Raw genomic sequence first — 18,309 nt, 5'->3', positions numbered from 1 at the left:
TGGTAGAGCGATTGGGCTTGAAGACGTTTACTTTCAGGTTTCTGCTGCTATTAGCAGCAGCATGATGTTCTATCCAATATGGTGGTCAAAAATGAGTTGATCACATCATGATGTTTTATTTGGGCAGATAGTTTTAAAAAGATTGTACTCTACTAAATCCACCTCCACCAGAAGTTAAGCACCCTTTTATATGCAAATAAGGAAGATGGAATAAAATCTCTGCAGTGCCACCTATTGGATGGCAGCATTCCTGCAGATCAATGTCCGACCCTTTATACAGATCTATAAAACAATGATTGGGAATTTAAAACCAAGACATACTCCATACACAGGCAGCTGTTTTAGGGTTTTGACCCTCATCAGTGTGCAGTAGGATTCTGGCTTGGCTAGTGAGATGCCAATTATGTGAGTCGGGAGGGGTATCATCACTCCTTAAGGAGACACCTAGGACATGAGTGAAGAGACTCTGGGAACTATATGTAAATAAGGAAGATGGAACAATACCTCTGCAGCGCCACCTATTGAATACCAGGATTCCTGCAAATCAATATCTGACACTTTATACAGGTCTATGCAAATGGCCTTATAAGTCTGCTCACTCACCTTCTAGGTGCTTTCCTTAGGCCTCATGTCCACGGGTAAAGTCAGGCCCGCTACGGATTCTCCATGGAATATTAATCCGTAGCGGGTCCCCCCTGCCCCGCGTACATGAGGGCTGAAAATAAGAATAAATAAGAATAAACTTACCCGCAGCAGACCGGGCAGGTCTTCTCTTCTTCACGGCTGGATCTTCTTTCTTCGGCCATCGGATGTGCTCGGCACGCCGGCAGCGTGCCACGCGCATGCGCCAGGCACATCCGCCGGGCCGAAGAAAGAAGATCCGGCCGCGAAGAAGAGAAGATCTGCCCGGTCCGCTGTGGGTAAGTTTATTCCTTTTTTAGGTCTCCCGCGGATCCGGACGGCTTCCATAGGCTTCAATAGAAGCCTGTGGGAGCCGTCCTCGCTGGAGACCCGCACAAAAATGGAGCATGTCTATTTTTTTTCATGCTCCATATTTTTTTAAATTCCCTTTTATTGACCATCCACGGGTATTTATCTACCCGCGGGTGGTCAATGCATCCCTATGGGGTGCGGATCCGCGGGCGGGAGAAGATTTAAAATCCGCTGCTGATTTTAATTCTTCTTTTCCCCGTGGACATGAGGCCTTAAGGAGTGATGATATCCCTCTTAGCTCCATTTTATGAAACGCTGGGAATCAGTCTTAAATATCTCTCTCTCTAGCTAGGTGGCAACATTGCTGTACTTTCATGTCTAAAGGTAGTCATCAAGTAACTCTGTCTGAATCATCATTCAAGATACTACATAGACCTTATTTTGCCCCCTCAGTAATCCATAAATTCTCCACAATTACTTCCCCTACCTGTTTCAGAGCCTGCAATTTACTAGGAATGACATCACATATTTGGTGGACATGCCCAATAGTGAAGTCCCTTTGGAGGTACATAGTTAACCTTATATCTAGTATTCTTGGCAAAACATTCCCCCTCTCTCCATCGACTTGTCTCCTGGCTGACAAACTCCTTGTGTTTAGTAATCAACAACATAAACTTTCTCAATATATTTGAATTTACATTGCCTCTCAATGGCTATCACCACTCTTCAAATTAATCCAATCCATTCCAGAGTTTCAAGAAAGATGCTAAACGAAAAATTGTTAGTTTTCAGAGAAGATAACATGGACCTTTTTCTCAAGACTTGGCTTCCCTGGTCTATTTATCATGACATATCTGGTCTCTCTCGACTACTCACCACTTGAAAAATGTATGTTAAGGCTAAGAGAGAGGAGGGTTGCTGGGCTCTGCTTACTTGATTTCAGTTCACTTTTACTAATAATAAACTTAACTTAATTACTAATTCCTAGTTTACATTCTACACTCTGTGTGGATGTTGTGTATTATGTGTGTTGCTTTGTATTACACTGTTTATACCCCCCGTGAGGAGAATTTTCTATACGTGTAAATACGTGTAAATTCCAATAAAGTTATTTCAGACTAGAAAAGATTGTACTTTATAGCATAGACATACATACACTTCTTCATTTCTAAATGATATCACACTGTACAAACCTTTTGCAGGCAGTTAGATGAAGACATCAGAACAAATCGGATTCCATCTCAACAGGATTATGCTCTGTTTATGAGGTTTGAACCAATTGGAAGTAAAGATGGATTCCTCCAATCAGATGCAGACAAGAGTGTGTTTCATAAAGGTACTTGCATTCTTCGCAATTTAAATGCATGTATAGCCAGAACAGACCCATGAAAAGGCTCCCAGATGGTCTGTATGCCCCCTTTTTAGGTGAGCCCTTTCAGAAATGCCACTGAACATGTTGCGGAGCTCACTTCTTTAATTGCACTCATTACTGGAAAGTTGTGACTGCGTTGCTCAAGAAAGCTGAATACCAGCAATATATTGGCAATGGGCAATACTCAGCTACCTAATAGCTGTAGGAGAACCTGGCTCATTAAAAGACCATAGCTGAGCAAAATAGTAGTGGCCCTGTAGTTGTAGCCTTTTTAGTTCCCTTTTGCGATACAATGGATGTTGAGAAATAGTTGGTAGTTATATAACTCTACAAATCTAGTAATTTTGAACACTTGCCTAATGTATCAATTGTGTGACTCTTTCTGTCTTCTACTCTACTGCAAAAATAGTAAATGTTTAAAATGTCTTAGAAAAATTTTGTGAAAGAAGGAAATTTATGAAGGGCTTTACGCCATTTTTTGGCATAAAAAAGTTACAAGCTTTGTCACTTGCCATTTTTGCACAAAAATTTGTGACATTTTGAATGTTTATGCTTTTCTCATCACAATTCACAAGTAGTAGAAAAGTTGACGGATTCATCTGGCATGGTGGGTCTAGTATTTGGCGCAAATTATAGCAGAAATGTACGCCTTTATAGCACACATCATTTAAGTAATTTAAGTCTTAAAGAACTGAGAATGTAACTTAAGTCTTAAAAGGTTTCCAGGACTCAGATATCGATGACCTGTTCTCAAGATAGGTTATCAAAATTAAATCAGTGGTAGGTCTATTTCGGCACCCTCGCTGAACAGCTGTTTGAATGGGCTGCAGTGGTTGAGCATTTTGGCCTTTTTATTGTAGATCCTCGTACATCGTATAGTGACTGGTATTGCAGCTCACTCCCATTCACTGAGTTTCATAAAGGCCAATGGACGTGATGTCACAGACCAGTGAAGAATCCGCAACGCTTGCCTGAGCACAGAGTTTCCTTTCAACCCCAACACACTATAACATATATATAAAAAATAAACCAAACACAGATTGGGGCATTACATTTAAAAAATATAGGAGACAAGTACCCAATGGGTTTGTGGCACTATTTGGTGCCAGATATAATCTCAATAGGACAGTACATGGAAAACCACTGGTATTTCCCAACCAGGGTTGGCCTCCATGTCACCGAATTACCAGACTCCAGGTTAAGCAGTAAAAGACAGAAGAAACAAATAATACACAATAGTCACCCAGGACTCAAGATAAATGTTTTCCTACTGATGGATGATATCTGTATGTTTCTTGAAGATATCTGCTGAGGTCTTCCCTGGTACATATGGGATGAGTGACTAGGGCTAATCCCTCTCCCTGTACTGCTCAAGTGAGTTGAATTCACTTCGTAAGCTGACTGTTATATATGGTTTGACCTGAGTCCTGAGCTCCTATTCTATATTATTTTCTTCTGTCTGCCCCCACCAATCTAATACCGATAACCTATTGTAAAATTACCGTAGGCCATCAATATCTAAGTCCTGGAAAACTACTTAAATAACTTACCCCTTATACTGTACTTCTATACAATGTAAAATTGTACAGTTTACAGAAAATATTATGCTTATTTATATATAATTTATTTGTGAGCCATGACTATGTATGATCCAGCAATTTTTTTAAATTAATGCTCTGAGGTACATCATGGGACAAATAATGGGAGCAAAGGGACCGGATAAATGTGGTCAGTATATTGTACATGTAATCATGCACAAATCATTAATGAATTAGGAGAGGTCGAAAAGCCATCAAACCAGTAAGATATTGTATAGTTATAAGCTATGAATTTAGGTTGTTGTAGAGTAATTAATTGCTTTTGCTGTTTTATATCCTTGGCACAGGACTTAAGAAGTGCCATGTGGAATTGGCTGTCACTGGCTCTGCGTTCCCTGTCGCGTTAACATTCAGCCCAGGAACTGTGTACAATTTTAAGGAATGCTTGATTGGTGAAAAGATCGATATTCATTGCTCACTAAAAAATGAATCTCAGTTCCTCCCTGTGGTGTTTAGCTTTCGCAAGATATCCCATTTTCATATCTCTCCTGCTAATGGAAAGATAGAGGCAGGACATTCTCAGGTACAAACACATTTATCTAAATCTACCAAGTAGCATTGTATTACTGTGCAAGATAAAGCTGTTCTGAAATAGAAAGCCTGTTAACAAGTATTTGTGCATTGCTCAATACATATTAATTAACTTGACAAACTTGTTATAGTGTTTTGCTGTGTACTAGATGCACTAATAGGATTGTAAAGCCTAACTGCACTGGGAGCAGCATTTTACAGTGTAAATCAGTATATGATGTAAAATATACTTTCCTTAAACTGATCTTGATTTACTTCTTCTCCATTTACATTTACATCTGCATTCAGAATCATACTCGCCTCACACGACTGGATTTCAATTGCGGATTCCGCGATCAGCACCCGCACGGACTTTCCACGGTGATACACAACCATTGTAAAGCATGCATTTTCGAATTTTTCTTCACACTCGTGAAGACAAACTGCGTATTCCGCGAACGGAAGAAAAATTGCAGAATGCTCTATTTTACAGCGGATTTTGTGCAGACGGTCTCTATTGAGGCATCTGACCCACAGTCCATACGAAATTAACATTGTTTATGGGCTGCGGGCACTTGCGTCATCGCTAAGCGTCGGCACAGGAAGAACAAGCAAAAAAACCTGTACTGTGCATAACCGCCTGTGAGCCTCTATGGACATCTGCAATACAATTAATTGCCATATGCAGGGTCACCGGCTGGACTCACAGCCAGAATCCGATGTGGGCTCCCGCATTCAGAATCCAACTAGGTCGCGTGAGCCTGGCCTAAATGGGTCAGTTATTATGTGTGTCTCTTGACCCTTTGTGAATGGTTTAATAACTGAAGTGGACACAAGGATGGTCTCATCGGAGCTGTTAACCCTTTAAATGCCACTGTCAATCCACTAAAGCCGTACGGCCCCCTGCGATGAGATTGTAGGGAGCTGTGCTGGTATCATGGCAGCCAGGGGCCTTCTGAAAGGCCCCAGAGCTGTCATGGCAGAATGTCTATCAAGCCATCCCTGTAGGGTGGCTTGATAGACTGCCTGCCCGAAAGCAGTATGATGTAATGCTATGGCATTACATCATACTGCAGAAGCGATCAAAGCATCAAAGTACCACAAGTTGTTGTCCCCTCTGGGGATTAAAAAAAAAGTAAAAGTAAGATCAATACAGTTTTACTAATTATTTAAAAAAAGTAATAAAAGTTTTTAAAAAACTTAAAAAAGACCCTTTTACCATATTTATAACATAAAATCTAAATAATAAAACAAAAGTACATATTTAGTATTACTGCGTCTGTAAAAGTCCAGTCTATCAAAGTAACACATTATTTACCCCACACAATGAACATCGTCATTAAAAAAAATAACACCAAAAATGCAATAAAAAAATTTGTATGCACACTATGATGGTACCAATGGAAATTACAAGATGTCCCGCAAAAAATGAGCCCCCACACAACTATGTCAAAAAACAAAATTAAAAAGTTATTGCGCACAGAATATGGCGGCAGAAAACAATTTTTAAAAATTAAATATCTTTGAAAAAAAATACAAGTAGTACAGCAAAAAAAACGATATAATCTTGGTATCGTAGTAATCGTACTGACCCATAGAATAAAGCTGGCATGTCATTTTTGTTGCAGTTTGTGCGCTGTAAATATAAGATGCACCAAAAGATGGTGGAATGTCATTTTTTTTTTCAATTTACTCCAGTTAGAATTTCTAAAACGTTTTTAGTACATTATATGGTACATTAAATAGTACTGTTGAAAAATACAGCTCGTTCGACAAAAAACAAGCTCTCATACAGCTATGTTGATGGATAAATAAAGGAGTTAGGATTTTTTTAAAAGAGGGGAGGAAAGAAGAAAATGGAAAAACGAAAAAAAAGTTTTGTCACTAAGGGGTTAAGAAATGCTTTACTTCACACGAGGCAGAAAGCGCAGTGTTATAAATGGGTATGAGCTTGTTGGTTAGGGCAGCAGATCATCACCAACTGGATCTCATAGTCTTTAGCTTAGCAGTATGCTCTCTGAAGGCAACTCCAACGTCATAGAAAAGTGCATATGACTCTCATCCTCCAGTCACGCTCACTGACACTGCTGTGTTCTCTGTTGTTCCTTCATAATAATAAAAACTATATGAAGCAGCCCAAATTATAGACTCATACTTCGTTATTGACTGAGTCTGTGAACCACTGCTCAACGTACATGGAGGCCAGACGTTTCTCAATGTCAGTGCAAATATGTAAAGCCAAACAATGCAAATACTGGATTCGCCGGGTTCGCTATGCTATAGTGGGGTCCATCTGGCTTCCGGCATCTGGGCCAGAATTTTTTTCAATGAACTAATGCAGCATGCTGTGCTATTTTGTCTGAGCTTTTGTGCTAGATTTTCTCCGGAGGCTCCAAACATTATACAGTATCTTAAAGAAAGAAAAAAAAAATCATTCAACTCTATGGCTGCGTGAAAGGAAGAAAGGGTTTTTGAGTTCTGTATAAAAACAGATCCAACCCTTATAATGATATAGAATATAATCCATTTGAACAGAATTTAGACAAAGTGACAAACAAAGTAGACAATAGGTGAACTATTGGATTCCTGTTCTTACTCACCCAAATGCTATATTTACTTGTGGATGTTAGATGCATGCAGTGACAGTGGTGCTACTAAAGCACAATGTTACTTTATCTCCTCTTGGCTCTACTTCACTTTCTCCGTAGGCTTTATAGTCTGCCCATTAAAATTAATGGTCAGCCTCAGCCATCCCGCTATCTTGGAGAAGCCTGAACACAGCTAGCAGGAAACTTTGTTCTAGCGGTCACAAGGTCACAGTATTTGAACCCCTGCTGATCAGACATTCATGGTATATCCTATTGATATGCCATTGATTTCTGTTTTATGAGTAGCCTTTTAAAGCAAACTGTGAGTAACTAAGCAATGCTGCTAACAGTTTTAAGCTAACAGCACATTGATTAGATGTATATTGCCTCAACCCTCCAATTTTGGTTGATGACCATTTGTTGTTTACGAGGGACTCCTTACCTTACTCTACCCCATGGGATGCTAAGGATCGGGTAGTTGTATCTGAAGTTGAGGTGTCTGGCTGTGGCTTTCTCCATTTTTCCCATTCAGCACACATGAGCTGAGCCGAGCATGCATCCGTATGGGTGTGGTAGGTGGGTGGGAGAGATAACTGTTGGTAGAATGAACGTTTGGCCCGCAGCTGTCTAATGTCTATGGCCAGCCTAAATATTGCAGCACTGAAAAAGCTGATCTGTAATACAGCAAGTGGTCAGCAGTGCATTTACAGATGATCAGAATTGGATTACCTTGCAGCACAGTACCGTTATCAATGCTGTGCACCAAACTATCATCAGATAGTTATTTCTACAATAGCATCTTATGGTGATGTTCACAGCACCATAAAACAATTCATTCTGCCGGTGCTGAGCTTTCCAGCCCTTTTCTGTATATTCTGTGTGTATCGTTTTGTAGCCTCTATGCACTTGACCCTCAAGTAAGCATCACACAATAATTGGAATACCTGCCACTGTTTCAATAGGAAAAACAGAGTATTTCATCTTTATGACATTTCTCCCTCATCAACTAAAAGAAACCGCTCTGGAAGTACTTGTGAGGCTTCAATGCCTTTTCTATCCAGGGACATACTGAATTTGAAAAATCATCTGAAAAATGAAGAATGTTGAGGTGTAACCACTTATTTTTAAAGGGAATGAACATAACTCATTTTTCTAAGGCATAACTGAAACAAAATGTAATAGTTCTAACACATTTAATGGAACACAAAATTTACATTTCAATTGAAACATTCAAATTAAATAGATTTTTGAAGTTTAGCATTAGGAAGGTATCGCAGATTACCATGCAACAAAAAAAAAAAGACACATAATTTAGAGCTGGGCTTTAAAGTGCACTGTGGAAAACACAATGAGTTATAGCTTTATTTTCTCTACCTTTTGGATTGCTGACATTTTGCTTGACTGTAGCTAAAAGCCCTAAAATTGAAGATCTTTTCCATAAGAGCAATTTTTAGTACGAAAAATATAGCAATCAATTCTTTTGCTGTCTCTTCCGTTACATTATTGCTTCTATCCTTTTTTGTTCTCTAGGAAGTGATGTTTTCATTTGTACCACATCAAGTAGGAACCTTTAATGTGAAACAAGTGGTAGATATTTTGGGTCCCACATCAGATGAAAATTTGCTGCCTTTGAAAATGAAAGCCTTTCTGAAGAAAAAGCTGAGTTTTACTGCAGTCTGCAAACCTTTAACCAAGAAAATTATCATGAAAGTCAACCCTGGTAAGCTGTTCTAAGTTTTTCCTGGTACTTGTGATCTAATTGATGACTTTTAAGCATAGTTACCGTTCACGTGTATTGTATAAGCAGTGATTTTCCAGATTCAAAGAATTCTATGTTCTTAAAGGAACTGAAAATTATAGAGTTTATCTTGTGGCTACGTTTATGAGCACAAAAATGAAAAGCAAGCTGCTAAAATCCATTAATGGTGCTGCTGAGTGTGAGCTGTGTACAAAAAGAAGAAACCCCAGGTACTCAAGAAACCTCTACTTCTAATGAAATAATATAAAGCACAGAAGTTAATTAGTACATATCCAATGTAATAAACATTTGCCAACCTGCTAAGTTGCATTATATTCCTATCCAACTAATAGTAAGTACAGTGTGGCAGTGTTTGGAGCAGAATAAACTAGCTGAGGTTATCTAGGATAGTAGTTTTCACACTGTGAAGGAGCCTCGCTGGTGCGGTGCACCCAAGTTTTTGGTGCGGCACAACTGGGGAGCCGTTTTTACCGAAGTGATCATACAGTACACAGTTGTTTCTGTGGTTGCACCAATGACTGGTTTAATTATATAACTAACTCCTTTTGTGTTTAGTTTAATGTTATACTGAGTTCAAGAGGAAAATTTTCAGATGAATCGTGATAGTTTTTAAACATTTTTGTATGGAGAATGACCAATGGAAAAGTTTATATCATAATCATGGTCATGCTAGTGAAGCCCGGTAGAAACCCTGATCTAGGTGTATATCGTATATAAGAATGTTGAATTATGGCATGCTTTAATAAAAAAGTGATATCTGTTCACTAATTGGATCATTCGACAATTGTTTCAAGATATTGTCCTAGATATTGTCCCTAGGATATATCATATCACAGAGGTGACTTTCAAGTAAAAAAAGATGATTTTTATTAGAAAATTATTAAAATAAAACACGTAAGGGCACAACAAACATGACAAAAACCGTTTTAAAACGTAGTGTAGCAAATGTTAGAACACGCCTAACACAATTGCCAAGAAGAAAGAGGGTCGGCCAACAAGAATCTAGATCTAGTATGGGGGTCCCGGATGAAACTTTTGGACCTGCAGATCCAGAATATTGTGGCTTGACCCGTAACACTTCAGGTTGCAATCACTCAATGTCCTACCCCAATTGATAGATGTAATGGTGAAACGGGTATAGGAGTGTTGTGATTCAAGCGGAAGGAAACAATCTGTTTTTTCGGCTATTAATTAGTGTCCGGCTAATTGGTAATATTCGTTAGCCCAGATAGCAGCAGCCAATCTCGTGTATGCAATTGTGTTGGGATTTCGTCATTGATAATAAAATTGGTTTCGATAACCTGAGTCCTAAAAGTGTCGGAATCGCAATTGATCCCAACACCAATAAATTTGTATAGATTTGGTACTGATCTCTGCGCCAAATCTCTTACTTCTGGCAGAGTCTCTCAGCGATCACTGAGACTTGACAGAATTTCAGTAATAAGGGTCATAACAGTCAATGCCAGGTAGGACCCTAGAGCTCCAATTATTATTTTTACTCAATAATTGTTCATTTTTACTCTTTCTGCTCAACGCGTTTCACCACTAGATTCGGTGGATCATCAGGAGCTTAGTGAGATCAGATCTTATTGAGGAGATTTTGAAAAAGTCTTAATAGGCTCAAATGACAAAAAAATCAGATGTCCTAACAGAGAGGAGACAACTGTTTCGGCAGATTGTTTAGGAGATGAACAAAATATACAAGAAGTCTCTGTTCGTAGGTCCTTTGTGCTATCAGGAGACAGAACATACAGCTAAACCAGCGTCCCCTTGAGGTATTAACAATATAGCGCTGGGCTGATGTCCTGGAAATATTTCTCCTTCTAGGCGAAGATTTAGGATGTAAGAGAGACTCCTAATTAATCAGGATGAACAGCTCACTTTTGGATGTATGAGGTTGTTCACCCAAGCCTAATATGCTCTCCGCAGGATGTTTGAGGAGGTGAACATAGTATAAAAGGGAATCTCAATTCTTAGGTCCTTTTCTTTACTGTCAAAAGACAGAACATACAGCTCAATCAGCGTCCCATTAGAATATGGGCAATATCATACTGGGCTGATGTTCTGGAGATATCATCCCTTCTGAGCCGAGATTGGGGTATAAGAAAGCCTCCTAGTCAATGAAGGCAGTCAACCCACCTACGATGTATAAGATTGTTCACCCAAACCTAATCTGCTCTTTAAAATAGATTGAAGCTTCAAATCGGCATGTGTATCAAGATAGCCCTAAATCCAAACTCGGTGGATAGTAGGTGGAGAAAATGCTCCAATATAACACATGTCAGTTATGAGAGGCTATGCTATTTCTAGCTCCATTCTTAGGGTAATACCCGGAGGTTCCCACCCAGACCTCTTCTCCCCTTATGTGTCAAAATGACAGAAGAAAGTAGATGGATACAAGATGAAAACAAAAAAGGCTGGTGTCCATAGCCCAGATGGTAGGCTATGGAATGAGCGTTAGGTGGAAAATGCTTGCCTTATAAAGCCCAGAGCCCTCCCTTTAAGGTGTGGTTTATCCCTCAAGACCAATCGGGACAGAGTACGCCTATTTGTTTACCAGCCATGCGTGGTAGACATATGCAGTTTCTTTCAAAACCGTGCCCTATAGGATGATTAAGGTGCTAATTCTTATTGTGATCCTATATACACTAACAATAGTCCGAGATACAATAGCGATTGCTCCCGCAAGGTGTCCTAAGCGGGACAGTGCAATCCTGGATCCTCCTTAATTTATACACTGGGAGGATCTAAGGTAGCTCGCCGTATGCGGGGGCCGCACAGGCCGCGTCATGGCCAATCGGAATTGAGGGGTGGAATTTCGGCGTGCCTAGGCGTGAGTGCGTCATGAAATCCTGACACATCATATGGTAATCGCTCCGAGTGTGTGGAGAGCATATTAGGCTTGGGTGAACAATCTCATACATCCAAAAGTGAGCTGTTCATCCTGATTAATTAGGAGTCTCTCTTACATCCTAAATCTTCGCCTAGAAGGAGAAATATTTCCAGGGCATCAGCCCAGCGCTATATTGTTAATACCTCAAGGGGACGCTGGTTTAGCTGTATGTTCTGTCTCCTGATAGCACAAAGGACCTACGAACAGAGACTTCTTGTATATTTTGTTCATCTCCTAAACAATCTGCCGAAACAGTTGTCTCCTCTCTGTTAGGACATCTGATTTTTTGTCATTTGAGCCTATTAAGACTTTTTCAAAATCTCCTCAATAAGATCTGATCTCACTAAGCTCCTGATGATCCACCGAATCTAGTGGTGAAACGCGTTGAGCAGAAAGAGTAAAAATGAACAATTATTGAGTAAAAATAATAATTGGAGCTCTAGGGTCCTACCTGGCATTGACTGTTATGACCCTTATTACTGAAATTCTGTCAAGTCTCAGTGATCGCTGAGAGACTCTGCCAGAAGTAAGAGATTTGGCGCAGAGATCAGTACCAAATCTATACAAATTTATTGGTGTTGGGATCAATTGCGATTCCGACACTTTTAGGACTCAGGTTATCGAAACCAATTTTATTATCAATGACGAAATCCCAACACAATTGCATACACGAGATCGGCTGCTGCTATCTGGGCTAACGAATATTACCAATTAGCCGGACACTAATTAATAGCCGAAAAAACAGATTGTTTCCTTCCGCTTGAATCACAACACTCCTATACCCGTTTCACCATTACATCTATCAATTGGGGTAGGACATTGAGTGATTGCAACCTGAAGTGTTACGGGTCAAGCCACAATATTCTGGATCTGCAGGTCCAAAAGTTTCATCCGGGACCCCCATACTAGATCTAGATTCTTGTTGGCCGACCCTCTTTCTTCTTGGCAATTGTGTTAGGCGTGTTCTAACATTTGCTACACTACGTTTTAAAACGGTTTTTGTCATGTTTGTTGTGCCCTTACGTGTTTTATTTTAATAATTTTCTAATAAAAATCATCTTTTTTTACTTGAAAGTCACCTCTGTGATAGGGCTTTACTATAATTTTGGAGACTTTTTTCTCACTGCCCCTTCTGTGAATATACTAGGATTAGAGATGAGCGAGCACCAAAATGCTCGGGTGCTCGTTACTCGGGACGAAATTTCCGCAATGCTCGATGGTTCGTTTCGAGTAACGAACCCCATTGAAGTCAATGGGCGACCCGAGCATTTTTGTATTTCACCGATGCTCGCTAAGGTTTCCATGTGTGAAAATCTGGGCAATTCAAGAAAGTGATGGGAACGACACAGCAACGGATAGGGCAAGCGAGGGGCTACATGTTGGGCTGCGTCTCAAGTTCACAGGTCCCACTATTAAGCCACAATACCGGCAAGAGTGCCCCCCCCCCCCCTCCCAACAACTTTTACTTCTGAAAAGCCCTCATTAGCATGGCATACCTTAGCTAAGCACCACACTACCTACAACAAAGCACAATCACTGCCTGCATGACACTCTGCTGCCACTTCTCCTGGGTTACATGCTGCCCAACCCCCCTCCCCCCTGCACGACGCAGTGTCCACAGCGCACACCAAACTGTCCCTGCGCAGCCTTCAGCTGCCCTCATGGCACACCACCCTCATGTCTATTTATAAGTGCGTCTGCCATGAGGAGGAACTGCAGGCACACACTGCAGAGGGTTGGCACGGCTAGGCAGCGACCCTCTTTAAAAGTGGTGGGGCGATAGCCCACAATGCTGTACAGAAGCAATGAGAAATATAATCCTGTCCCACCGCCATCAGGAGCTGCACACGTGGGCATAGCAATGGGGAACCTATGTGCCACACACTATTCATTCTGTCAAGGTGTCTGCATGCCCCAGTCAGACTGGTAATATGTACCTTAACAGTAACCGCGTTGGTGGTAATGTGGTGGTGACTGCAGACCTAGTAGCGCGGTTTTATTTTGTTGGTTTTCGGAATGTGGCCAGGATTAAGTGGGCCGTGGTGGGGGGATGGTGGGGGGGCTCTCTTGTTGTGTCGGTAAAGGTGAAATTCTTGGACTGCCACCAGACGAACCAATGCAAAGGCATTTGCCAAGAATGTTTTCATTGTTGGAGGAGGAGGGGGATGTTTTTGAGGCACTACGTGTCCTCTCCACGTGTCCGTGGTTATATGCACCTTAACAGTAACCGCGTTGGTGGTAATGTGGTGGTGACTGCGGACCTAGTAGCGCGGTTTTATTTTGTTGGTTTTCGGAATGTGGCCAGGATTAAGTGGGCCGTGGCGGGGGGATGGTGGGGGGCTCTCTTGTTGTGTCGGTTAAGGTGAAATTCTTGGACTGCCACAAGACAAACCAATGCAAAGGCATTTGCCAAGAATGTTTTCATTGTTGGAGGAGGAGGGGGATGTTTTTGAGGCACTACGTGTCCTCTCCACGTGTCCGTGGTTATATGCACCTTAACAGTAACCGCATTGGTGGTAATGTGGTGGTGACTGCGGACCTAGTAGCGCGGTTTTATTTTGTTGGTTTTCGGAATGTGGCCATGATTAAGTGGGCCGTGGCGGGGGATGTTTTTCAGGCACTACGTGTCCTCTCCACGTGTCCGTGGTTATATGCACCTTAACAGTAACCGCGTTGGTGGGAAATGGCCTCGCCACCATCATGCCTTTGGAAAGCCTCTGTTTCCACACCCCAGAGACATACCATTAGCAGCGGTATAGGCAGAGCCCATAATTCGTAACATTTCAGCCGTAGCATTAGGACAGGCCCCACTAACATATCACTAGCAGCATTATAGGGGGAGCACAGTATTAGTTCCATTTCAGTAATAGTAGCACTCAAGACAGGCCCCAGTAACAATTCCGAAGCAGCAGTATAGTGGGAGCGCAGTCTTCGTTCCATTTCAGTAATAGTAGCACTCAAGACAGGCACCAGTAACAATTCCGAAGCAGCAGTATAGTGGGAGCGCAGTCTTCGTTCCATTTCAGTAATAGTAGCACTCAAGACAGGCCCCAGTAACAATTCCGAAGCAGCAGTATAGGAGGAGCATAGTCTAAGTTCCATTTAAGTAATAGTAGCAGCCTACACAGGCCCCAGGAACAATTCCGAAGCAGCAGTATAGTGGGAGCGCAGTCTTAGTTCCATTTCAGTAGCTGCAGTATAGCCAAGGCCCAAGTTACATTTATGTAGCTAAAGTGTAGGCCAACCCCACACACCTTTCTGTACCATGAGTGCAGGCGAAGAACATAGAAATTGCTATGATTACACTGTAGGTGAGGGCCCAAAAAAATTGGTGTACCAACAGTACTAATGTACCTCAGTAAAAATTGGCCATGCCCAACCAAGATGGCAGGTGAAACCCATTAATCGCTTTGGTTAATGTGGCTTAAGTGGTAACTAGGCCTGGAGGCAGCCCAGTTTAACGAAAAATTGTTTCAAGTTAAAGTTCCAACGCTTTTAAGAGCATTGAAACGTATAAAAAATTTTTAGAAAAATTATATGAGTGAGCCTTGTGGCCCTAAGAAAAATTGCCCGTTCAGCGTGATTACGTGAGGTTTCAGGAGGAGGAGCAGGAGGAGGAGGAGGAATATTATACACAGATTGATGAAGCAGAAATGTCCTCGTTTTAGATGGTGAGAGAGAACGATGCTTCCATCCGCGGGTGCAGCCTACCTATTGCTTAGGTATCGCTGCTGTCCGCTGGTGGAGAAGAGAAGTCTGGGGAAATCCAGGCTTTGTTCATCTTGATGAGTGTTAGCCTGTCGGCACTGTCGGTTGACAGGCGGGTACGCTTATCTGTGATGATTCCCCCAGCCACACTAAACACCCTCTCCGACAAGATGCTAGCCGCAGGACAAGCAAGCACCTCCAGGGCATACAGCGCTAGTTCAGGCCACGTGTCCAGCTTCGACACCCAGTAGTTGTAGGTGGCAGAGGCGTCACGGAGGACGGTCGTGCGATCGGCTACGTACTCCCTCACCATCCTTTTACAGTGCTCCCGCCGACTCAGCCTTGACTGGGGAGCGGTGACACAGTCTTGCTGGGGAGCCATAAAGCTGTCCAGACCCTTAAAGACTGTTGCACTGCCTGGGATGTACATGCTGCTCGATCTCCGCACCTCCCCTGCTACCTGGCCCTCGGAACTGCGCCTTCTGCCACTAGCGCTGTCGGATGGGAATTTTACCATCAGCTTGTCCGCCAGGGTCCTGTGGTATAGCAACACTCTCGAACCCCTTTCCTCTTCGGGAATGAGAGTGGGAAGGTTCTCCTTATAGCGTGGGTCGAGCAGTGTGTACACCCAGTAATCCGTAGTGGCCAGAATGCGTGTAACGCGAGGGTCACGAGAAAGGCATCCTAACATGAAGTCAGCCATGTGTGCCAGGGTACCTGTACGCAACACATGGCTGTCCGCACTAGGAAGATCACTTTTAGGATCCTCCTCCTCCTCCTCCTCAGGCCATACACGCTGAAATGATGACAGGCAAGCAGCATGGGTACCGTCAGCAGTGGGCCAAGCTGTCTCTTCCCCCTCCTCCTCATCCTCCTCATGCTCCTCCTCCTCCTCCTGAACGCGCTGAGATATAGACAGGAGGGTGCTCTGACTATCCAGCGACATACTGTCTTCCCCCGGCTCTGTTTCCGAGCGCAAAGCGGCTGCCTTTATGGTTTGCAGGAACTTCTCAAGATGCATAGCAGAGGAATGGTGACGCTAATGATTGCAGCATCGCCGCTCACCACCTGGGTAGACTGCTCAAAGTTTCGAAGGACCTGGCAGATGTCTGCCAACCAGGCCCACTCTTCTGAAAATAATTGAGGAGGCTGACTCCCACTGCGCCGCCCATGTTGGAGTTGGTATTCCACTATAGCTCTACGCTGCTCATAGAGCCTGGCCAACATGTGGAGCGTAGAGTTCCACCGTGTGGGCACGTCGCACAGCAGTCGGTGCACTGGCAGATTAAACCGATGTTGCAGTGTCCGCAGGGTGGCAGCGTCCGTGTGGGACTTGCGGAAATGTGCGCAGAGCCGGCGCACCTTTACGAGCAGGTCTGACAAGCGTGGGTAGCTTTTCAGAAAGCGCTGAACCACCAAATTAAAGACGTGGGCCAGGCATGGCACGTGCGTGAGGCTGCCGAGCTGCAGAGCCGCCACCAGGTTACGGCCGTTGTCACACACGACCATGCCCGGTTGGAGGCTCAGCGGCGCAAGCCAGCGGTCGGTCTGCTCTGTCAGACCCTGCAGCAGTTCTTGTGCCGTGTGCCTCTTATCTCCTAAGCTGAGTAGTTTCAGCACGGCCTGCTGACGCTTGCCCACCGCTGTGCTGCCACGCCGCGCGACACCGACTGCTGGCGACGTGCTGCTGCTGCTGACACATCTTGATTGCGAGACAGAGGTTGCGGAGGAGGAGGAGGGTGCTTTAGTGGAGGAAGCATACACCGCCGCAGATACCAGCACCAAGCTGGGGCCCGCAATTCTGGGGGTGGGTAGGACGTGAGCGGTCCCAGGCTCTGACTCTGTCCCAGCCTCCACTAAATTCACCCAATGTGCCGTCAGGGAGATGTAGTGGCCCTGGCCGCCTGTGCTTGTCCACGTGTCCGTTGTTAAGTGGACCTTGGCAGTAACCGCGTTGGTGAGGGCGCGTACAATGTTGCGGGAGACGTGGTCGTGCAGGGCTGGGACGGCACATCGGGAAAAGTAGTGGCGACTGGGAACTGAGTAGCGCGGGGCCGCCGCCTCCATCATACTTTTGAAGGACTCCGTTTCCACAACCCTATACGGCAGCATCTCAAGGCTGATAAATTTGGCTATGTGGACGGTTAACGCTTGAGCGTGCGGGTGCGTGGCGGCGTACTTGCGCTTGCGCTCAAACACTTGCGCTAGCGACGGCTGGACGGTGCGGTGCGAGACATTGCTGGATGGGGCCGAGGACAGCGGAGGTGAGGGTGTGGGTGCAGGCCAGGAGACGGTAGTGCCTGTGTCCGCAGAGCGGGGTTGGATCTCAGTGGCAGGTTGGGGCACAGGGGGAGAGGCAGCGGTGCAAACCGGAGGCGGTGAACGTCCTTCGTCCCACCTTGTGGGGTGCTTGGCCATCATATGTCTGCGCATGCTGGTGGTGGTGAGGCTGTTGGTGGTGGCTCCCCGGCTGATCTTGGCGCGACAAAGGTTGCACACCACTGTTCGTCGGTCGTCAGGCGTCTCTGTGAAAAACTGCCAGACCTTAGAGCACCTCGGCCTCTGCAGGGTGGCATGGCGCGAGGGTGTGCTTTGGGAAACAGTTGGTGGATTATTTGGTCTGGCCCTGCCTCTACCCCTGGACACCGCACTGCCTCTTGCAACCTGCCCTGCTGCTGCCCGTGCCTCCCCCTCTGAAGACCTGTCCTGTGTAGGCGTTGCACACCAGGTGGGGTCAGTCACCTCATCGTCCTGCTGCTCTTCCTCCGAATCCTCTGTGCGCTCCTCCCTCGGACTTACTGCCCTTACTACTACCTCACTGCAAGACAACTGTGTCTCATCGTCATCATACTCCTCACCCACTGAAAGGTCTTGAGACAGTTGCCGGAAGTCCCCAGTCTCATCCCCCGGACCCCGGGAACTTTCGAATGGTTGGGCATCAGTGACGA

At 44.0% G+C, this 18,309-nt stretch overlaps 2 protein-coding genes across 2 annotated transcripts in view; one reads left to right on the top strand and one right to left on the bottom strand.

Annotated features, from left to right (window-relative positions):
* The window catches only part of CFAP47 (cilia and flagella associated protein 47), a 508,792-nt gene that overhangs the window by 27,320 nt on the left and 463,163 nt on the right, over positions 1-18,309 (top strand). Inside the window, exons 8-10 of the mRNA XM_066577980.1 lie at positions 2,136-2,269; positions 4,191-4,426; positions 8,532-8,721. Coding sequence (XP_066434077.1) covers positions 2,136-2,269; positions 4,191-4,426; positions 8,532-8,721 — 560 coding nt within the window. The remainder of the gene's footprint in view (positions 1-2,135; positions 2,270-4,190; positions 4,427-8,531; positions 8,722-18,309) is intronic.
* Positions 1-18,309, bottom strand: part of AMELX (amelogenin X-linked) — a 677,225-nt gene that overhangs the window by 203,606 nt on the left and 455,310 nt on the right. The window lies entirely within an intron of this gene.

The sequence above is a fragment of the Eleutherodactylus coqui genome, chromosome 1 (assembly GCF_035609145.1).
Source record: "Eleutherodactylus coqui strain aEleCoq1 chromosome 1, aEleCoq1.hap1, whole genome shotgun sequence".
Taxonomy (NCBI): domain Eukaryota; kingdom Metazoa; phylum Chordata; class Amphibia; order Anura; family Eleutherodactylidae; genus Eleutherodactylus; species Eleutherodactylus coqui.
The sequence above is the reverse complement of the archived record's forward strand: the minus strand, read 5'-3'. Positions and strand labels throughout refer to the sequence as shown.